The 24,231-nt window shown below is 43.2% G+C and overlaps 1 protein-coding gene across 1 annotated transcript in view; it reads left to right on the forward strand.

The window, feature by feature from the left end:
- Window positions 1–3,437: 3,437 nt before the first annotated feature.
- LOC125462669 (acidic mammalian chitinase-like) overlaps window positions 3,438–24,231 on the forward strand; it is a 67,002-nt gene continuing 46,208 nt past the window's right edge. Inside the window, exons 1-3 of the mRNA XM_059653259.1 lie at window positions 3,438–3,510; window positions 17,673–17,705; window positions 19,661–19,853. Coding sequence (XP_059509242.1) covers window positions 3,438–3,510; window positions 17,673–17,705; window positions 19,661–19,853 — 299 coding nt within the window. The remainder of the gene's footprint in view (window positions 3,511–17,672; window positions 17,706–19,660; window positions 19,854–24,231) is intronic.

Here is a 24,231-nt window from a genome sequence, read left to right on the forward strand (position 1 = left end):
CACAAACCAACAACCACCCATCAACAGCTACTGATGAATGTAAAGGATCCCATACCCGGAACAAATAAAACCAATCTAATACATAAAATACCGTGTGAGAAACATCACATAGGCCAAACTGGAAGAAAGCTGACAATAAGGACATATAAACATGAACTAGCCACCAAGAGTCATGACCAATTCTCACTGGTCTTAATACACACAGACAAAGAAGGACACAAATTCAACTGGGACACGCATCCATAATAGCACAATCCAAACAGAGACATGCCAGGAAATTCATGGAAGCCTGGCATTCCAACTGGAACTCTATCAACAAACACATTGAACCGGATAAGATATTCAGACCACTGAGAAATAAAACCGGAAGTGATGGCAACCACCCCGCAAACCAAGGCATATAACAAACAAGTGGGACAGGACACCCACGCTTCACCGGAAGCACGCTGACAATGTTACCTAGCAGGATGACAAATGCCTGCAACCAAACCCACCAGCTCGGCGAGTGAGTCTACAACCTCAGATTATATTCCCTTGACTGACTTAATTTTAGATATTTTCTGGAACCAGTGGGACTTGAATCTGGGCCTCTTCATTCAGAAGTGAGGACACTAGCTCAAGATCCACTCTGGGACTTAATTTTAAAGATTTACTATGAAACACTAACAGTTGTTTTAATTTTTCCAGCCTGACTAGATTTGCAGCAATGGATCTGTAACTGTCTTGCAGTTTGATCAATGAAAATATCACCTCTTGGAGCAAATTTACAACAAACACCAACAAAGAATTTTGTTATGTTTACATAATAATTGAAAAAAGATAAATAAAATAATTTGCACATCTAGTTATGGAGATTTCTTTCCCAAAGTCACTTGCATTTCTGTCATACTTTGCGACCAAAAATCTCAGTGCAGTGAATTATTTGAATTGCAGAGACCATAGCTCTGAGTATCCAATTCTGTGTGAAAAATGCATTAAAGGCTGGGGATACACTAGATCCTCTGTTCTGTTTGGGTCACGATTAAAACAATTCTAGGGTGTACTGTCACTGGCGGTGGTGTAGAGGATGTTCACTAGGTTAATGCTGGAGTTGAGAGGTTGGCTTATAAGGAGAGATTACGTATACTGAGACAATACTCTTTGCAATCTGGAAGAATGGGAGGGTATCATACAGAAACGTATAACATTATGAAGGGAATAGATAAGATAGAGAGGTTGTTTCCACTAGCTGAAACTAGAACTACAGGCATTCCCTCAAAATAAGGGGGAACAAATTTAGGACTGAATTGAGGAGGAACTTCTTCACTTAAAGGGCTGTGAATCTGTGGGATTCCCTGTCCAGTGAAGCAGTTGAGGCTACCCCATTGAATGGTTTTAAAGCAAAGATCGTATTTTTTTAAACAGTAAAGGAATTAAGGGTTATGGTGAGCAGGTGGGTAAGTGGACGTGAGTCCATGAGAAGATCAGCCATGACTTTACTGAATGGCAGAGAAGCACAATGAGCCACGTGGCCTACCCTGGCTCCTATTTCTTATGTTCGTATATTCTTTACCTGCCTGGATAAAAGATTGACCACAGAGGAAGGGACACAGTTGATTTTATTTTTCTCACGCAGTATGTGAACAAACTATCCTGGCCAAATCAGTCTGGGATTACCATTCAACACAAATAACATCTAGTCACAGATATCTGCCGTCTTCCCATGATACTGCTTGAACTTAATTGTTTTTATTTTAGATATTAGATACACATTCTACATGGAATTGTTGCGAAGTTGGATGGAGTATTTATGGATTGGGAAGCAGGACATTAGAATTTGGTGTTTGTAAAATATTGGCATTTGTAAAATGCCAGTGGGGAAAGCAATGTGTGGTTCCTTTAGAGGATGATGTGCTTTTTCCATGCTTAAAGATTTAAAAGATCATCTGTGGGCAGCTTGAAAGTTTGCAAGCGCACAGAGAGCACACAAGATTGAAACATTTGTATCAAAAGGTCATACAGTTATTAGGCCAAGCACCAGTTCTGTTTTGTTATTTAGTCAATTAATTTGAACGAGGCTCTTAGATACCAAAAAGCACTTAAATTTAAAACTAATGGTTATGACAACATAGGGTCAACCCTAGTGTAAGAAATTGATGTGTTTATCGATGGTAGAAAAGGAAAGGGAAGTTGGACAAAGACAAGAGGACTAACTGCCATCTGCCAACATTAACAGCTCTCAGCTCTCAAGAGTATTGCTGGCTCTCACGTCTTTTCTAAATGTTAGAGAAAGCACCAGCTAAATCAATGGTACCTATGGCACAACTAATTAATATTCCTGACAGAAGAATCAATGGACAAGGCATTCCTGACAGAACATTCGAGGGAGAAGACACAGAACATTGTGGAAGACATGTAACTTGGCTGTACTTTCGAGAGACTAAATTCTATGCTTTTTTAAATTTTATGTAAGTGAGACTTGTATTTATTGGAACAGCAACCCATTAGAATTTTGTTTTATTCAGAATTAGTAATTAGAAGGAGTTTATTCAATTTGTGAATATTTTAGTTAATTTGTTCACTGTTAGAGCTAGATCAACAAATTGTTACTTGTCGATTTTAAAGTGAGTGACAGGGATTTATTTTATATGACCACTAGAAGTGGCTGAAAGGCAGGTTATTCTACTTTTCACACTCCTTTTAGAGATTATAGGGTGAGGTACTACTGTTTGGGTGTTTTGGTTTTAGTTCACATAGGGGGATCAATATTGGCTTTATAACAGATTGGGGGCTCATCTGATATCTGGCCAGCTTGGTTCGGGATTTAGACTGATTATAGGCTCATTTCTGGGATTTGAATGTATTGGGATGGATTTGGTCAAATTTGCATAGATTTGGCAGAGAAAAGGTCGCAAAAGATTTAAATAGACTTGGGAACTAGTGTCCAAGATTCTTTCTTAAAAAAAACTTAAATGAGAAATGGAAAACCTGTTGGTGACTAAATCAAAAGTAGGAAAATGGCTCTTAACTTTGTTAAAGAGGTTCTGAGGATCAAAGATGCTTTCCAAATTTGCCAATGAAGTTTAGAAAGACAGAAAAAGGAGATACTTTTAGATTTAACAGATAGACTTGCATTGGGTTTAACTAGGGATAAGAAGAAAGCTGAAACTGTAATAGAGCTAGCCAAGCATTTTAGTATATCAAAGAAACAGTCAAGTGCAGTGGAGTTAGAAGAAATTAAATTAACAAGACAACTGGAGTTAGAAGAGAAAGAAAGGGAAAGAAGACGCCTAACTGAAACAGAAGAAAGGAGCTGAAACAGCTTGGATTATGGTAAAAAGCAAAGCAAAAATAAAGAATGTCCGAGTTGGAAAAATAAAGCAGCTTGAATATGAAAAAGATAAAGGGAGTTTGAATTTTGGAAGTTGACCATTAAATAGGAAAGTCAATGTAAGAGGATGGAGATGAAGGTACAAGGTAGATTTAGCGAGGAGAGTGATGATGAGCAAATCCATTGTAACGAAAAGCCTGGTAGGGATATACACAAATATATACAAAAATTCAATGAAACAGATGTAGAAGCCCTTTCTCATTTCCTTTGAGAAATTGGCTGACCAGACAAATTGGCTAGTGATTGTGTGGGTAATGTTAATTCAGACCAAGTTGGTAGTCAGGTCTACTGAGGTTTTTGTAGCACTGTTAGAGGTGTTAGGAAAACAGGAAGAAGTAAAGCAGGTTATTTTGAGTGCCTACAAATAGGTGCCAGAAGCATATCGACAATGGCTCAGAAATATATGAAAAGGAACCAGGTCAGACTTATAACAAGTTCGAAAGAATTAAACGGGGCAACTTCAATAGATTGATGAGAGTATTAAAAATAGAAAAGATATATGAGAAGTTTAGAGATATTATTTTGCTGGAGGAGATTAAAAACTCACCTCCAGATATGATAAGAACTCATGTTGAGGAACAGACTGTTAAAACAGCAAGAAGATCTGCAGAGATAGCAGATGAATATGCAATAGGGCATAAATCGAAATCTAGCTTCCAACAGAAATTGAGGAAGAGGGAGATCCTTCAATGAAAAACAAAAGGTAGATCACACTGGGTACAGTTCACCACATGTGAAACAAGAAACCTGAGAGGGTGAAAAAGAGATGAAAGATATTAAGTGTTTCCACTGCAATTAGGTGGGACACACAAAGGCACGGTGCTGGTGGATTAAGAAAGGCACTGGAAGAAAGGGTGTGATAAAAGAAGATAAAACAGTGGGATTAGTTGAGATAGCGAAGATTCTTAGTTGTTGATAAATGTCCAGATAGCTGATTCAGTATGAATCGGACGCTCTGGAATAAATTGTATCAGAGATAATGGGAACTGTAGATGCTGGAAAATCCGAGATAACAAGGTGTGGAGCTGGATGAACACAGAAGGCCAAGCAGCACAAAGGAGCACAAAGATGCTGCTTGGCCTGTTGTATTCATCCAGCTCCACACCTTGTTATCTCTGGGATAAATGTCACTTGGGCTAAAACATAGAAAGCAATGAAGAAGGACAGGACAAGAATGTTAACATGATAACATGCACTAAAGAGTGAGTACTGGCTCAAAAGTAAGCAAGCAATTTGAACAACAAATGTAGTAAGTATGAAAGCACCTACTTTAGAGACAGTGAATAATACAGGTCATGACACCATGTGTCATCTGAATCTTTCATTGTCGTTCATGTTGTGATAGTGGATTGGAAAGATTTTGTTCTAAATAATTAAAATCCAGAATCTGTAATTTGCCCTTTTGAAAGAGGAAGTGCCATTCTTGAACTTGTGTTGAATTTCATTGGAACTCTGTAGAACACTGAATATGGAAAGATCAGAGTGGGAACAAGGAGAGAATTAAAATGACAAAGGACAAGAATATATGTGGAATATATTGTGGAATATATGGCTGTGCTTAATAAACTGTTACTCTCGTCTGTACTTGGTCTCATCCATGTAGAGGGGACCACATTGAGAACACCAAATACAATATATTACAACAAACAAATATAAGTAAATCATGAACAAAAAACTGTGGAGAGAAAGCAGCGTTAATGTTTTAGGTTCAGTACCCTACTTCAGAACTCTGCTTTCTCTCCACAGATACTGCCAGGACGGCTGAGTTTTTCTTGCTTCCTCCCTAGCTATTTTTGTCTCTGTCAACAGTTCTTTTAGTTATTTTGTTAAGTGAATCATGGGTCTGCTCAGAAGGAGCATTGGTGGCATTACCAGGGAGAGAGAGGAAGGGTCATTTTCCACACACAGCCTGGGGAGATGTTGCAGAAAGACTTTATATATCAATGAGAACAGAGCAGAGGCAATGATCCCTTTGGAATGCTGTTTCGTGCTTTTGTTATGTTGGATGTGGTGGCAAGGGTGGAAATTGAAAATTGTGAATAAGGAGGCTGGTTGGATAGCCATTATTGTGGTTCTAAGAGGTAGGGAAAGGGGTGGGAGAAGAAGTGTGTGTGAAATGGAAAGGAGTCAGTCAAGGATCTTTTCAGATTAGGCAGATGTTTTGGGAGTGTTAGTACTGAAGAATGCTACATTTCCACACATGTTATGAAGAAAAGGAGATAATTACATAGAGTTATTGGAGGAAATGTGTTGTGAAGAAGGGCTATCAATGCCAGGGATGTAAATGGTTTTGAGCAGCACAGATTCACAGAAAAATGGAGAGGAAGGGAGATGTGAATAAGAGGGAATGCCCATACTAGGGGAGGAAGCAAGAGTGATTAAAATGCCAAAATGAATGATGGCACAAGACAAAAGAGTGGCAATGGGAGAAGATAATAATTGGCTAAAAGTAGACAATGTGGAGCCACAATTAGGATGTGTGTGTCCTTTTCAATAGTTAGATGGAATAAGACATCCTTAATCTAGATAAAGTTTGACAACTTTCATGTTTACTTTTGAGCATTTAGTTCCTGGAAGTTTATATTACATTTGGAGCAGTGATTGGTATATGATGTTCTGAAACTAGACACATGGGAGCCAATGGTTACTGGTTGATCCTAGGGCATACGTGTACAACAAAGGCAGAAAGGTTATAAATGAACAGAATAATCACAGCAGCTTTGAGAAAGACCTGCCACACTGCACTGCTGTCCAGAGATCCTCACCTGGTAAAATCAACCTAGATTCCACTCATTGTTGCTTCAGTTCTGTGAGTACAGGTTTATTCCGCTGATGTTATATGAAAGCTTTGTTATTCACAATTGGAATTGTTAAATGAAATAATTGTACATAATGTAGGTGATCTGGCACAATGGTTACAGGGGCAGGACTCAAACCTGCAATCTTCAAGTATATGGACGCATCTATTTTAACATTCTTACGGATATAATAGATCAATTACTGTTCAGTCCTGATATAATTTGCATCCTTTGGTACATTCCTGCAACTTGATTGACGATCGCACTGTTATCACGTAAATTCTTATGTGCCTTGTGTCAGAACATTATAAAGTGTTGGCAATATTTTCTATGCCGTCTTAGCTACAGCATATCGATTAAACTGTGCAATCATGCTGGGCCACAAACATCACATCAAACACAACTAACTATTGAATCAATGAATGTCTCCAAGCCTGCGGCACTGAAACACACCAAACCTGTGAAGAAAAGCTATTCTGAATGTTTTGTGGTATCTAAGCTCTGTTTCCTAAAGCATGGGAGAGCAACTTGTTTAAAAGTTGTCCAGATACATGGACTGAAAGATAACTGTTATAAAAATGTAGAGAATTATCCAAATGATGGTCAGCAGCTTTGAAAGAAGACTCACCATCTCACCCAATTACCTGATCCATTCAATAATGACCCAAAACAATATTAACAGGCAGTTTCATGTTAATAGGACCTGCTGTTGTGGATATAGAACATAGAATGTAGAACACAGAACAGTACAGCACAATACAGGCCCTTCGGCCCACAATGTTGTGCTGAACTTTTACTCTACACACAGTTTCCTCCTACAGTCCAAAGATGTGCAGGCTAGGTGGATTGGCCAAGCTAAATTGGCCATAGTGTTCAGGGTGTGTGGGTTATAGGGGAAAGGGTTTAGGTGGGATGCTCCAAGGGGCGGTGTGGACTTGTTGGTCCAAAGGCCCTGTTTCCACACTGTAGCAAATCTAATCTAATCTAATCTAATCTAATTAAAGTCTATCTAACCTCCACCGCTATCTTTTACCATCATCCATATGCCTATCTAATAGCCGCTTAAATGCCCCTAATGAGGCCGACTCCACTACCCTCTCTGGCAATGCATTCCATGCCCCAACAACTGTCCGAATAATGAACCTGCTTCCTCTCCCTCCACTCACTTTAAAACTGTGCCCCCTCATAATAGCTACCTCCATGCTAGGAAAAAGTCTTTGGCTGTCTACTCTATCTATACCTCTGATCATTTTGTACACCTCCATCAAGTCACCTCTCATCCTTCGTTGTTCTAAAGAGAAAAGCCTTAGCTCTCTCAACCTTTCCTTGTAAGACCTTCCCTCCATTCCAGGCAACATCCTGATAAATCTCCTTTGCACCTTTTCCAAAGCTTCCACATCTTTCTTGTAATGAGGCGACCAGAACTGGACACAATACCCCAGATGTGACCGAATCAGACCTTGGTACCTCTGGATAATAACTTCATAACTCTTAAACTCAGTGCCTCTTTTAATGAAAGCTAACACAACATATGCCTTCTTAACAACTCTATCCACCTGTGTGGCAACTTTCGGGGAAATGTGGACATGTTCCCTCTGTTCCTCCACACTGCCTAGAATCTTTCTGTTAACCCTGTATTCTGCTTTCAAGGTTTTCTTTCCAAAATGAATCACTTCATACTTTTCAGGGTTAAATTCCATGTGTCACTTCTCAGCCCAGAACTGCATCCTATCAATGTCCCTTTGTAACCTAGAACAGCCCTCTGTACTGTCCACAATGCAACCCACCTTCGTATCGTCCATGAACGTACTAATCTAGCCTTCCACTCCTTCATCCGAATCATTTACAAAAATCACAAATAGAAGACGTTCCAGAACAGACCCTTGTGGTACACCACACGTAACTGAGCACCATGTTGAATATTTTCCGTCCACTACCAACGTTTGTCTTCTAAGGTCAGTCAATTTTGAATCCAATCTGCCTCATTTCCCCCTATCCCACACCCCCTTACCTTCTGCATGAGCCTACCATGGGGTACCCTCTCAAACGCCTTACTTAAATCCATGTAAACCACATACACTGCTCTACCTTCCTCCACATGTTTGGTCACCTCTTCAAAGAACTCAATAAGGTTTGTGAGGCATGATCTACCCCTCACAAATCCATGCTGACTATCACAAATCAAACTGTGATCCAAGTGATCATAAATCTTTTCTCTCAGAGACCTTTCCAATAATTTGCCCACCACAGTATATACACAGCATGGCTTGTACTGGGGAGAGAAATAAGTGCAAATAAAGAAAAGATTGAAGGTAATAAAAACTGAAAGTGCTGGAGAAACTCAGCAGCTCTGTCCCAGATTTAAAAGAAGAAAAAACAGCTGGATGACAAGGAGGCCTGACTATTTCAATCTGTCCTTCTGAATTTAAGGGCCACTGGAGAACTTCCCAAAGAGACCCAGAGCTGATGAGGAAGCTGCCTCATGTGATTGACCATCCAATTGGCAGAGCAGCCGGGGCTAGTACAGTCCCTGTAGGTGAGGGTGTCCTCTACGAACAGAGAAACAGAAAGGTCCTGAAACTAGAAGAAAACCTGAAAGGAAAAGGAGCCTACCTGGATGGGTATCAGAGATAATGGGAACTGCAGATGCTGGAGAATCCAAGATAATAAAATGTGAGGCTAGATGAACACAGCAGGCCAAGCAGCATCTCAGGAGCACAAGAGCTGACGTTTCAAGCCTAGACCCTTCATCAGAGAGGGGGATGGGGTGAGGGAACTGGAATAAATAGGGAGAGAGGGGGAGGTGGACCGAAGATGGAGAGAAAAGAAGATAGGTGGAGAGGAGAGTGTAGGTGGGGAGGTAGGGAGAGGATAGGTCAGTCCAGGGAAGACGGACAGGTCAAGGAGGTGGGATGAGGTTAGTAGGTAGGAAATGGAGGTGCGGCTTGGGGTGGGAGGAAGGGATGGGTGAGAGGAAGAACAGGTTAGGGAGGCAGAGACAGGCTGGGCTGGTTTTGGGATGCAGTGGGTGGAGGGGATGAACTGGGCTGGTTTTGGGATGCAGTGGGGGAAGGGGAGATTTAAAAGCTGGTGAAGTCCACATTGATACCATTGGGCTGCAGGGTTCCCAAGCGGAATTTGAGTTGCTGTTCCGGCAACCTTCGGGTGGTATCATTGTGGCACTGCAGTAGGCCCATGATGGCCATGTCATCTAAAGAATGGGAGGGGGAGTTGAAATGGCTCGCGACTGGAAGGTGCAGTTGTTTATTGCGAACCAAGCGGAGGTGTTCTGCAAAGTGGTCTGGATGGGTAGGAGCTTTGGCTCACCCAAATCATTTTTCTGACATTAGGAGAACAGGGAAGTTTGCAGATGGATGTATGTATGGAGATGTGTAACCTTGATGAAAACTGTTGGGGAATGCCACAGGAGCTGGGCTGTCACCACACTTAGAGCTACCATAAACAAATTCAGGTGCAGATAAAACAGAATCAAACTCAGAACCCTGTCAATCAGTAAGCGTCTACCAGAATGTAGGTACAGCTAGGTGGGGTGCAGTCGAGTAGGCTTCACACAGTTAAAAAGAAGAGATCACACCCAGAGAGAGACACAACGCGAGTGAATACATACTTCAGAAAATTTAGAGGCAGTGTGGGAATTCAGTGCAGAGGAGACGAGGTGCTTTTGGCTTGCATTTTTATGCAAGCCTGTAAGGTTTCTTTAACAAGATAACTTGAAGCTCAAGGCCAGGGGCTCAGCATAAAAGAATGATATCACATGTAAACCATAAGCTCATTGATTGGTGATAGCTTCTAATTTGACTATCTGTGGGAGGTTACTTGTAGATTGAACGTAAATAGGGGAAATATTTACAGGCTACAAACTAAAAGACCCAACAATATGAAATGTATAAAAATTAATTTAAGGATGAACTAATTAAAACAGAGATGTCGTGCAAGGCGATGAGTTGTAACTGAATGATATGGGAGCTGGTGTACCCCATTATGACTCTTTATGACTGCATCCATAGCAAGTGCTTGTTACTTGAGGACCTCTGGCTCTGAGATAATGATCTGGAGTCTGATAAATTCCTCTGTATCTGCCACAAGACCAATGTGGTCCATGTCAGTAGTGGGGACAAAAATTGAGCCCTCAGCTGAGAACTTCAATTTTGTCTGGCTAAAAGAGGTGGTCAGACAAGTTGATGATGGATTTGCCTGTGGCTGTAACCATTTCAACCATGGTACCTGGGGAAGCTCGGTTATTTGCACGTTTTGCTACAGAGCACAGAGTTTAACTCCCTTACTAGATGGTTTCCTGCTACATTCCATTTTATTTCCCCAAATTGAAGGGCTTCCTGCACCATGGTCATTTTTGCTTATCCATGCTGCAGCCCCATTCTCACCCAAACAGCCTGAAAAGAACTTTGAGTCTGCTGGATAAATGTAAAATTCAAAATTGTTGCACTACTGCTCCCTAAGTCCACTTACCTGCTTTCCTTGTAGTCACAGTCTCCTGTTCCTGACCACTGACCAAATCAGAATAAACTCTTCCAAGGGATGTGACCGCCTCCTGACACAAAACATCCAGGTAACTTTCCGTTCTCTGATTTGTCTCAGAATTGCAGTTTGGTCATCTGCTTATGATCTTGAGCCATGGCATGACAAAGCTCTCATATGCTACAGGCACGATACATCACCTACCCTTTTATCCTTAAAATGTTATTACAACTATTTCCTGTCCTTTTTCGACCCTTAGGAAAAGCATAGACATGAACTACTTCAGAGTCACTTACCAAAGAACGAGCTACTTTCATTGCAGTAGAATAATAACCAATTCCTAGACCATGAAAATGTTTGAGAAACTAAAGCAAAGGAGCACTTACTCCCCCTTTTTGCCAAACTCCCTTAATCACACAACTGTGAGCACTCTGTTCAAAGTTGCACTCCTTGCTAAGTCACATGGAAGTGTCAGTATTATTGACTCCCAAAATTCTGGCACTGATTGTTAACAGTTTAAGTTGGTTTCCTCAATTAACCAACTCCAGTTTCTCTTCTAGGGAAAACATTGTAAAACAATGTTTAAAGGTGGGAAATTTAGAATGTAAACAGTAAAATTCAATTAAATGGCAGGGTGATGGAGAAAGTGAAGTCGCATGGCGTCCAGGGAGTGCTAGCTAGATGGATAGGGAAACTGGCTAGGCAACAGGGGACAGGGATTAGTAGTGGAAGGGGGTTTCTCAAATTGGAGACCTGTGACCAGTGGTGTTGCACAGGGATCTGTGCAGGGACCACTGTTGTTTGTGATATACGTAAATGATTTGGAGGAAGGTGTAGGTGGTCTGATCAGCAAGTTTGCTGATGACACTAAGATTGGTGGAGTAGCAGATAGTGAAGGGGACTATCAGAGATTACAGCAGAATATAGATAGATTGGAGAGTTTGGCAGATAAATGGCAGATGGAGTTCAATCCGGGCAAATGCGAGGTGATGCATTTTGGAAGATCTAATTCAAGAGCAAACTATACAGTAAATGGAAAAGTCCGAGGGAAAATTGATGTTCAGAGAGATCTGGATGTTCAGGTCCATTGTTCCCTGAAGGTGGAACACAGGTCAATAGGGTGGTCAAAAAGGCATATGGCATGCTTTCCTTCATTGGACTGGGTATCGAGTACAAGAGTTGGCAGGTCATGTTGCAGTTGTATAGGACTTTGGTTCGGCCACATTTAGAGTACTGCATACAGTTCTGGTCACCACATTACCAAAAGGATGTGGATGCTTTGGAGAGGGTGCAGATGAGGTTCACCAGGATGTTGCCTGGTATGGAGGGTGCTAGCTATGAAGAGAGGTTGAGTAGATTAGGATTATTTACATTAGAAAGACGGAGATTGAGGGGAGACCTGATTGAAGTCTACACAATCATGAGTGATATAGACAAGGTGCAAGAAGCTTTTTTCCCCCAGAGTGGGGGACTCAATTACTGGGGGTCATGAGTTCAAACTGAGAGGAGGAAAGTTTATGGGAGATATGCATAGAATGTTCTTTATGCAGAGGGTGGTGGGTGCCTGGAAAGCGTTGCCAGTGGAGGTGGTAGACGCAGACACGATAGTGTCTTTTAAGATGTATCTGGACAGGTACATGGACGGGTAGGGAGCAAAGGGATACAGACCCTTAGAAAATAGATGATAGGTTTAGATATAGGATCTTGATTGGCGCAGGCTTGGAGGGCCGAAGGGCCTGTTCCTGTGCTGTAATTTTCTTTGTTTTTTGTTCTTTGTTCTAATAGCCAGAACTTCCTCCTCGGCCATAAGACAGTAAGACCATAAGATATAAGTACAGAATTAGGCCATTTGGCCCATCAAGTCTGCTCCACTATTAAATCATGACTATTATGTTTCTCAACCCCAGCCTCCTGCCTTCTCTCAATAACCCTGCATCCTTTTACTAATCACGAACCTATCTGCCTCTATATTAAATATAGTTAGTGACTTGGCCTCTATAGCTGTTGCAGCAATGTGTTCCACTGATTAACCACCCTCTGGCTGAAGAAATCCCTCCTCATTGTAGTTCTGAAGGGTCATCCCTTCACTCTGACACTGTGCTCTCAGGTCATGGCCTATCCTTATGCTGGAGACATCTTCTCCACTTCCACTCTATTCAGGCATCTCAGTTTTCTTTACATTTCGATGAGATTCTCCCCACTCCTTTTAAAGTCCATTGAATCTAGACTTAGAGCCCTCAACCGTTCCTCATATGACAAGTCCTTCATTGCCAGGATCATTCTTGTAAATTTCCTGTAGACCCCCTCCAAAACCAGCACATTGTTCCTGAGGCACAGGGACCAAAACTGCTCACAATATTACAAATGTCATCTGACCAGAGCCTTAAACAGCCCCAGCAGTACATCTCTGCTCTTGTATTCTAATGCCCACTTGAAATAAGTGTTAACATTGTGTTTGTCTTCCTAACCATCTACTAAACCTGCATGTTAACCATAAGATAACCCGAACTTAAGAATCCCAAGCCCCTTAGTGCTTCAGATTTCTGAAGTCTTTCCACATTTAGAGAATAGCCGACACCTCTATTCTTCATATCAAAGTGCACAACCTCACATGTATCCACACTGTATTTCATTTGCCACTTTGCCCACTCTCCTCGCCTGTCTGAGTCCTTCTACAGCTTCCCCACTTCCTCAACTCTACCTGTCCCTCCACCTATCTGCAAATAGATGTGGTCCCGATGCAGTCCTAAAATCTCGTAGACATCCAATGAAATTCTTTTCTTGAGATCCACAACCAACCTGATTTTCCCAGTCTCCCTGAATATTGCAGACTCCAATGATTTTTGTAATCCACGTACTGCCTTTCTTAAATGCCTTTTCTACCTCCTGATTTATTATCTTCCTTACATCCTGACAACTGCTGGGATGCCTGTACATAATTGTTTTCCTTTGCAGTTCCTCAACTCTCCCCACACTGTTTCCGCACCTTTTAACTTAATATCACTTCTTGCTGTCAATTTAATTTTACTTATTACTAACAAAGCAATCCTGTCCCCTTTGCTCATTTGCCTGTCTTTTCAATTGGGCAAGTATCCTTGGATATTTAGTTCCCTGTCTGATCCTATTGTAGCCACGCCTCTGTGATACAACATTTCCTGTCAACTTCATTTGGTGCCTCAAGCTCATTTACCTTGTTTTCAGGCATTCCAGTTGAACACCTTCAGTCCTGCATTGACTGCCCACTTTCTCATAGTTCTCTCCCTATTTGCAGTGCCTGAAGTTTCCTGGCATTTTCTAAACTGTCTGTGCTATGACCTGCACTGTAAACTGTAATAACCTCTGCTTAGCCCTATTTCCTCTTTAAGGTTTTCTTTATTGTTTATGTAACTGAATTAACACCCCCCATCGCTTAAATTTAAAGCCCAATCCACAGCCTAGTTATCCAATTCACCAGGATTCTGGTCCCAACATGATTCAGTGGAGTTTGTCTCAATTGAACATCTCCCTCCTTCTCCAGAGCTGGTGCCAATGCCCCATGATTTAAAACTGTTATTATTTACCCCAGTTTTTGATCCACACATTTACCCATTAATCTTGCTTGTCCTGTGCCAATTTCCTTGTGGCTGAGGTCATTATTCAGAGATTACTACCTTTTTGATTCTGCTTTTTAATTTAGCCCCTAGATGTTAAAATTCCTCAGCAGAACCTCTTTCCACTTTCTACCTATATCTCTGCTACCTACATGGACCGTGACAACTGAATCTTACCCGTACGACACCATATTCCTCTGCAGCCTGGGTTAGATATCCTCAACACACGCACCAGGCAAGCAACACAGCCTTCGGGACTCTCGAACCTGGCCACAGAAAGCAGTGTCTATTTCCCTGACTACATCATCTCCAATTACAACTACTTTTCTCTTTTTTTCCTCTGTCTTGATCAGCTGCCACTGTGCCACGGACAGTTTGCACATCCTCCCTATAGACCCACTCTCATTCATACAGGTAACAAGAGTCTCAAATCTTTTACGGAGATAGTAGGAACTGCCGATGCTGGAGAATCTGAGATAACATGGTATACAGCTGGATGAACACGGCAGGCCAACCAGCATCAGAGGAGCAGGAAAGCTGATGTTTTGGGTTCAAGGTAGTTAAAATAGCCTCACTAATGTCTTGGACAACAAAATGTGAGGCTGGATGAACACAGCAGGCCAAGCAGCATCTCAGGAGCACAAAAGCTGACGTTTCAGGCCTAGACCCTTCATCAGAGACCCTCTCTGATGAAGGGTCTAGGCCTGAAACGTCAGCTTTTGTGCTCCTGAGATGCTGCTTGGCCTGCTGTGTTCATCCAGCCTCACATTTTGTTGTCTTGGAATCTCCAGCATCTGCAGTTCCCATTATCTCTGTCACTAATGTCTTGTACAGCTGCAAAAGGAGTTGGGAGGGCATGGTGGCCTGTACAAGGCATTGCTGAGGCAACGTTTAGTATACTGTGTACAATTCTGAATGCCATGCTACAGGAAGGATGTTGTAAAACTAGAAAGGGTACAGAAAATATTTAGAAAGCTGTTGCTGGAACTGGAGGGTTTGAGTTATAAAGAGAGACTGGATAGGCTGGGACTTTTTTCCCCTGAATCATTGGAGGTTGGGGGGATATTCATAGGGGTTTATTAAATCATGATAGGCATAGATAAAGTGAATAGCTAAGGTCTTTTTCCGAGGGGAGAGGAGTCCAAAACTACATGGCATAGGTTTAAAGTGAGAGGGGAAAGATTTAAAAGGAACCTGAGAGGCAACATTTTCACACTGAGAGTGATGCATGAATGGAATGAACTGCCAGAGGAACTGGTAGAGGTGGGTACACTACAACATTTAAAAGACATTTGGAGAGTAAAAAGACATTAAAGTAACCTTCTTTGTCCTGTACTCCCCTGGAGTGGAGAAACTACACCATTTTCTTCGCAGCCTTCAACATTAAATCAATGACAACGAACGTCTGGCCAAGATCATCCTTACACCTCCATTTCTCACCTCCAAACAACTACCAAACCTTAAACAGACCATTGTTCACAGCAAACGTTTCAGCTTTCAGGACATCGACCACAACACCATACAGTCCCGTCACAGCATCCTCTGTAAGACATGTCAGATCATTGACATGGACATTACCATCACACATGAGAGCACCACCACCCCCAACATATACATGGCAGATACTTATGTGACCTAGCCAATATTGTCCACTATGTACACTGCAGGCTAGGATGATCCAAAGCACGGTATATTGACAATGCTATACATATGCTACATCAACCGATCAATGGACTCCACGTAACAATTACCAGACAGGAATGTTCCCTCCCAGTGGGGGAGCACTTCAGTGATCAAGTGTATTCAGCGTGCGATCTTCGGGTAATTCCTCCAAGGCAAATTTCAAGATACATAACAACTCAGAATTGCTGAGCAGCTAATTTCCATACCCATGAGGATGGTCTTATCCTGATCTTGGGTTCATGCCACACTACATGCAGCCCCACCACACTGTTCAGTATCTGTAAAATCTTCCTTACTACCATGTTTTGACACCATCACCTGTTATGATCTCTCTACCTTAATTAGTTTGTACAGTTTTGGATTACTTGTTACTTTGCTTAGACCCTCAGCATGTGACTGATATACCCGTCATGTTATTCAAGCCATTTGCTTTGTCTCCAGCACCATCTTATTTTTAACTTTTGTAATTATCTCTCTCCCTCAACTAATCAGATCATGGGTCACCCCTTCACTTGAAGTTCAGCCGTTGACACTTTACTCACACCGTCTCATACTTTTGACCACCTGCAAAGACTTGTTATTCAACCTGTACACACTCCACTTATGCCATGATGACCTTTGTATGATATTTTGATTTGTCTGCCTATAAATTCTGTGCCTGTGTGCTTCTCTTCACTTCACCTGATGAACGAACAGTGCTCTGAAAGCTGATGATTTTAAGCAAACCTGTTGGACTATAAACATGTTGTGTGACTTCTGACAATAAAAATAACAGTAAAGGATGAATAAACAATTGGTAAAGAGAGGAGAAATACAAGAAAAAGCTTGTTAAAATGTAAAAACATATAGTAAGAGTCTCTACTGATAATTGAAAAAGTGAAGAGTTAACAAAATGAATTATTTCCTATAAAAAGTAGTCTAGAGAATGAATAATAGTAACTAAAGAGGTAGCAGAAGAATAGAATAGAACATCAACATTTATCTTAACATCAGAAAATATTTTAACGTCCTTGAATTAGGCGTAAAGTAGAATATGGAACAGAGAGAGGATCTTGAGAAAATTGCAGTCACCTCGAAAGTTTTATCCAGCAACCTGTTGGAACTGCAATCTCAATGAGCTTCACCATATTGTTTAAAGAAGAAATTAGAGTTGACGAGTTTTTTTAACTACTTGAAATTTCCTTAAACTGGTGACGATTGAATTAAATTGGAAAATAAGAAATGTTACTTCTTTATTCAGGGAAACAGAAAGCTGGCAACTACTAGCCACTTGGCCCTTATTAAACACTTGATAGCAGGGTACTTTAAAAGCCTTAAGGCAATCAGGACAGTTCAAACTGGATTTATGAAAAGGAACTCCATAAGACAATAAGTTGTAGGAACCGAATTAGGCAATTTGGCCCATTCACTGACATCATAGCTGGTTTAATAATCCTCAGCTCCACTTTCCTATCCTTTGCCATAATCATTTATTCCCTTACTGATTTAAAATCTGTTTATTCTCAGCCTTCAATATACTTCATGACCCAGCCTCAACAGAAAAGAATTCTACAAATTTGTTTTAGCGGGCTACAATGGTGAAGTCAATTCTGTTGACTGGTCAGTATTGTATAATTTTGTGTTTAAATTTTAGTTTAAATAAGTGTCAGATATAACATTCAATTAAGTTGTGAATTTTAATAGATTTTTCAAAGAGCGATATGAAATGATATCCTGAATTTATTTTTATTTCAGTGAGTTTGGTCTTCTTGCTTCAAGTATCGCTGGGTAAGTCATTGTATACTTATAGGTCACATTGGTTTCATTGTTCCAGGGAATGTGAATGTATGGCAGAACATAATGCTCCCCCAGTAATGGGTTTGGTTTTGTGGGTTTGGGAAGGTGTGGGGTCATCATGCCCAATTAATTCCAGGGTTTGGGAGGCTTCCCGGAAATTAGTTCAAACATCATCCTGCTACTACTGGAATTCAACCGGTAGCTGAGTGGGCTTGTGCAGTGGACACGAAGAAACGTGTTGGCTTGCAAGCAGGTCTCCTGGGGTGGGTGGAAGCCTCATTCAGTGGTATCCTGTGCATGAAGGAACCCAGTTGCCCTCTCAGAATTACACCTCTGCCCTTCCCACACCACCTTTCCCTGCACCCGTCTCTAACATGTAGCAAATTCCCCATCACTAGGAAAGGTTCTTATTGCCAAATGCAGAGACTATTGTTTGTATTAATCCAGCTGAAAGCAAGTTCCGATCTCACTATGACAGATTCAGAATCAGGATTTTTTTTTTAAAACACCATCTATATGATCAATAGGAAAGATGAGGATGGCATGGTGGCTCAGTGGTCAACACTTCCTCATAGCACCAGGGACCCAGGTTCAATTCCAGCTTTAGGTGATTGTGCAAATTCCACACTGACATTCTTCCCCATGCCTGCATGGGTTTCCTCCCAGAGTTCAAAGATGTGCAGATTAGGTGGATTGACAATGGGAAACAGGAATAGGGTAAGGGGGTGAGTCTGGGTGGGATGGCCTTGAGTTGGTGTGGGCTTGTTGGGCTGAATGGCCTGTTCCTGCACTGTAGAGATTCTAATTGTAACAGGTGGCTGTATCTGTATCATTTGTTTTAGGCATTCACACAAAGCGGTCATCTAACGAGCAGAGAAAGAGATTAACCCAATATCAACCTGAAGACCTTTGGATGACTGGGATTTGTTGAGATCTTAGGCTTTTCATTTGGCTGAATTTTTATTAACAAAATCAGTGTAACTAGCTCAAAAAGCTATGGAATACTAAGCACATGAATTATAGTCAGTATTAATGATGCTTTACGCTAGTTTGCAAAACAGCATGCTAGCACTTAGTCTTAATGACTTGTTTGTTTGTTTGTTTATTATGCCCCCATAATATTGAAATAATCAGAATTGGGAATTTTCACTGATTTGTGCTCATTTACATAATTTTGAGGAAGGCTGAAAAATCAATTTTTCTTATGCTGGGCGATAATATTAAGACATTATATATAACAAATATATTCTATAAGAATCCTACGATGACAAAATACAAAAGAGACCTCTTGGCCCAGAGCCTGCACTGACATATGAGAAAGACCTAATCTTCAAACTAATCTATTTATCAGCACTTGGTCCATACTCTTGAATGTTATAATGTATCAAGTGGTCATCCAGGTACTTTTTTAAAGTGAGAGGCAATTTGCCTCTACTACCCTCCCAGGCAGTGTGATCTAAACCGTCATCACTCTCCAGGTTTTTTCAAAAAAATTTTGTCCTCCCATCCGCACCCTCCACCATCCCCTGCCAAAATCTATTTCCCCTCACCTTGAATCTGTATCCCCTTCTGAATGATGCTCCAACTAAGAGGAACAGCTGCTCCTTATCCTTTGCCCATGCTCCAAAAGCTTGTGTGATATTTTATCCTTTCAAATAGTTTGTCGGGTTGGGAGTAAATGTGTCTTCAATCAAATTAAACCTGATTAATATTAATTGACAGAATGTATGAAACATATACATAACTCCCTGGCAGGAACTTTGGCAGATTTCATTTCAAGAAAACCTTTTTGGAGTTAGCTTGTGGACAGAAGTAAATACCATCGGTTCTTTAGTCCCATAAGGTCCAAGCCTTCAGAAAGATCAATCACCTATTTAATTTGTCAGTTTGGCAACAGTATTGTCTTGTTAACTTATTTCTAATAATATTATTTTCTCCCACTTTAGTTTCTTCCTTTGTCCTACTTTGCTACTACCTGGCATGGTCTGAGGAAAGAGTAGTTGATACTGATTTCTACCCAGAAAGCATTGATCCTTTCCTGTGCAGCCATTTGGTCTATTCCGATGCCAGTGAGTCAGCTGACATGTCTCTATGGAAAGATGATGATTTATATCAAAGGTTTAATGATCTGAAAAAGAAGTAAGTAATATCATTCTCTCTGCATTAGTTCAGATTTTCTTCTGCAATTTGCAATCATTCTGATGTTTTTAAAATTCTTTAACCAAGCACTTATTGTTCTAATGAAGGGTTAGTGGACTCAAAAAGAAACTCTACGTTCTCTCCACAGATGCTGCTAGACCTGCTGAGTTTGTCCAGCAATTTGTCTTTGTTCCAGATTTCCAGCATCCACAGTTCTGTTTTATTTTTTATTATAATTGGTGTTAACAACGGCATAGATTTAAGACCTACCAGGTTGAACCTTTAAGGCGCTTAATTAATAGGATGAAATACAATACCTCAGAATAGATGTACCCACCCTACCTTCAGCTATTCTATCTCTGTAGGCAAAGTCAGTGAACTTTCTTCAGTTAGGTGTGAGTCTGAGTGCAAGGTTTAGGAACATCAGGATGCACAGATCCTAGGCAAGGTATGTAATTCTAAGATATTGTAGTCAAGTAAACAGTGTCTTGAATCAAATTCAAGAATTTGTAAATTTTATGGTACTTGTCCTGCATACTAGGCTGTCAAATCATGCGCATTTTGGTCATCTAAAAACGAGTCATGAAGCCACTAAGTGGCAATAATTGGATAAAGGCCAAATAGATGATGACAGAACATCTCCCACTGCAACTCTCTTGTAATCTCTTCAGCCTTGAAACTGCTCAACCATGTCCTGAAGCAAACCAGGTACCACAGTCACATCACCTTCCTCAGCACCTGCCTACAGAACCGGATCATCCCCAATGGACTACAGTCTACATTCAAGCCTTCCCAATTTGACCCAACTGTGACCACCTCTACAACCAGAACATTCAGACCCTTCAGAAGCGTTTCTCCCTGCGAGTCCTGAAACAGACACTCGCAGCCATGCGCCGGCATCTCCAGGCACTGCAATCCACCGTGCCCCAGCTCAGAGCCTCACTCTCCCAGACCTGCAAAGGAGCTCTCCTGTTTTTTATCCTCCACAGGATCCATAGACGGAACACCCAGTTCTACTCAGCTTTACTGGACACCAAAACTTGTAAGTACAACAAACTCACTGGCTCCTGCCACCTTAGAAAGGATTCCCCCGCCTCCCAAATCCCGAGCCTGTCTCTGCACCTCCCCCACCATGCACCCGCCGCCATTGAGCATGAGGACACGGCCGGTGAACCCACCGATGACATCACATCCGCCACCACGGGGCACACCACTTCTGGGACTGCAAATGTGACCGCTGCTGCAGTCACCGCCTCCACTTCCAGAACTAACACCACACACATCACCCTCACCGCTGCTGCTGCTGCCCATCCTGCTCCTCCCACCGCCAAAGCAACTCTGCCCACTGCAGATGGAACCCCGCCCACCGCTGGTGCCGACGCAACTCCGCCCACCGCCGACGGGACTCCGCCCACCGCTGAAGACAGCGGCACTCTGCCCACTGCTGATGGAACTCCACCCACCACCCAAGACAGCGACACCCCGCCCGCAGCCGACGCTGATGAAACCCCACCCACAGCTGACGACCTCATCGCTCCGCCCACAACCTCCACAGCCAGCAACGCCAGAGAAGACAGCCACACTGAGCCCTGCCGCATCTTCACCTTCCCCCAGACCTCCCACTGACTGAGGACGAATGGTCAGTCCTAAGCAAGGGGCTCACCTTTGTCCCCCTCCACCCACACATCAACGAATACCAGTCACATTTGGACATCGAGCAGTTTTTCCGCCGCCTTCGCCTCCATGCTTACTTCTTTAACCGGGAGCCTAACCCTCCCTCCACTGACCACTTCACCCGCCTCCAACACAAGTCCTCCTCCTGGACACCACCTCCAGGCCTCCTACCCACCCTCGACCTCATCATTTCCAACTGCCGTCAAGACATTAACCGCCTCAACCTCTCCACCCCTCTCACCCACTCGAACCTCTCCCCCGCAGAACGTGCAGCCCCCGCCCCCTCCGGTCCAACCCCAACCTCACCATCAAACCCGCAGACAAGGGAGGCGCATTTGTAGTATGGCGCACTGACCTCTACATCACCGAGGCCAAACACCAACTCTCCGACACCTCCTCCTACCGCCCCCTTGATCATGACCCCACCCCTGAGCACCAAACCATGATCTTCAATACCATCCGTGACCTCATCGCCTCAGGGGACCTCCCACGCACAGCCTCCAACCTTATTGTTCCCCAACCCTGCAAGGCCCGTTTCTATCTCCTTCCCAAAATCCACAAACCTGCCTACCCTGGTCGACCCACTGTGTCCGTCTGCTCCTGCCCCACTGAACTCATCTCCACCTATCTGGACTCCATTTTCTCCCCTTTGGTCGAGGAACTCCCTACCTATGTCCGTGACACCATCCACACCCACAACCTCCTCCAGGACTTCCAATTCCCTGGCCCCCAACACCTCATTTTCACATTGGACGTCCAGTCCCTATACACCTGTATTCCTCATGCAGGTGGCCTCAAGGCCCTCCGCTTCTTCCTGTCCTGCAGGCCCGACCAGTCCCCCTCCACCAAAACCCTCACCCGCCTGGCCGAACTCATCCTCACCCTCAACAACTTCTCTTTCGATTCCTCCCACTTCCTACAGACAAAGGGGGTGGCCATGGGCACCCGCATGGGCCCCAGCTATGCCTGCCTCTTTGGAGGTTACGTGGAACAGTCCCTCTTCCGCACCTACACAGGCTCCAAACCCCACCTCTTCCTCCGTTTTATTGATGACTGTATCAGTGCCGCCTCTTGCTCCCCAGAGGAGCTCGAACAGTTTACCCACTTCACCAACACCTTCCACCCCAACCTTCAGTTCACCTGGGCCACCTCCAACACATCCCTCACCTTCCTGCATCTCTCAGTCTCCATCTCAGGTAACCAGATAGAAACTGATGCCCATTTCAAGCCCACCGACTCCCACAGCTACCTAGAATACACCTCCTACCACCCACCCTTCTTCAAAAATTCCATCCCCTATTCCCAATTCCTTCGCCTCCGCTGCATCTGCTCCTAGGATGAGGCATTCCACTCCCGCACATCCCAGATGTCCAAGTTCTTCAAGGACTGCAACTTTCCCCCTGCAGTGGTCGAGACCGCCCTTGACCGCGTCGCCCTCATTTCCCGCAACACATCCCTCACAACCGCCCCAAGAGGATCGGCCTCATTCTCACATACCACCCCACCAACCTCCAGATACAACGCATCATCCTCCAACACTTTCGCCATTTACAATCCGACCCCACCACCCAAGACATTTTTCCATCCCCACCCCTGTCTGCTTTCCGGAGAGACCACACTCTCCATGACTCCCTTGTTCGCTCCACACTGCCCTCCAACCCCACCACACCCGGCACCTTCCCCTGCAACCGCAGGAAATGCTACACTTGCCCCCACACCTCCTCCCTCACCCCTATCCCAGGCCCCAAGATGATTTTCCATATTAAGCAGATGTTCACCTGCACATCTGCCAATGTGGTATACTGTATCCACTGTACCCAGTGTGGCTTCCTCTACATTGGGGAAACCAAGCGGAGGCTTGGAGACCGCTTTGCAGAACACCTCCGCTCGGTTTGCAATAAACAACTGCACCTCCCAGTCGCAAACCATTTTAACTCCCCCTCCCATTCCTCAGATGGCATGTCCATCACGGGCCTCCTGCAGTGCCACAATGATGCCACCCGAAGGTTGTAGGAACAGCAACTCATTCCGCTTGGGAACCCTGCAGCCCAATGGTATCAATGTGGATTTCACAAGCTTCAAAATCTCCCCTTCCCCCACTGCCTCCCAAAACCAGCCCAGCTCATCCCCTCCCCCCACTGCGTCCCAAAACCAGCCCAGCTTGCCCCCGCCTCCCTAAACTGTTCTTCCTCTCACCTACCCCTTCCTCCCACCTCAAGCCACACCTCCATTTCCTACCTACTAACCTCATCCCGCCTCCTTGACCTGTCCATCTTCCCTGGACTGACCTATCACCTCCCTACCTCCCCACCTATACTCTCCTCTCCACCTATCTTCTTTTCTCTCCATCTTCGGACCACCTCCCCCTCTCTCCCTATTTATTCCAGAACCCTCTCGCCATCCCCCTCTCTGATGAAGGGTCTAGGCCCAAAACGTCAGTTTTTGTGCTCCTGAGATGCTGCTTGGCCTGCTGTGTTCATCCAGCTTCACACTTTGTTATCTATGACAGAACATCAGTTGTGAAATACTCTTCCTTAACAGCCATCTAAGGTTAGACATGACATTGCAACTACACTCAAGACTGGTACAAGTAAAGCTAAAGGATGCCAAGCTGCATTGGTGAACATTGGGGTACTCTACTTCTCACTCTTTTAAACAAAAAGTGCTGTTTAAAAATACAGAAGGACAGCTTCAATTTAGACGA

This window comes from Stegostoma tigrinum, chromosome 21, assembly GCF_030684315.1.
Source record: "Stegostoma tigrinum isolate sSteTig4 chromosome 21, sSteTig4.hap1, whole genome shotgun sequence".
Lineage (NCBI taxonomy): Eukaryota > Metazoa > Chordata > Chondrichthyes > Orectolobiformes > Stegostomatidae > Stegostoma > Stegostoma tigrinum.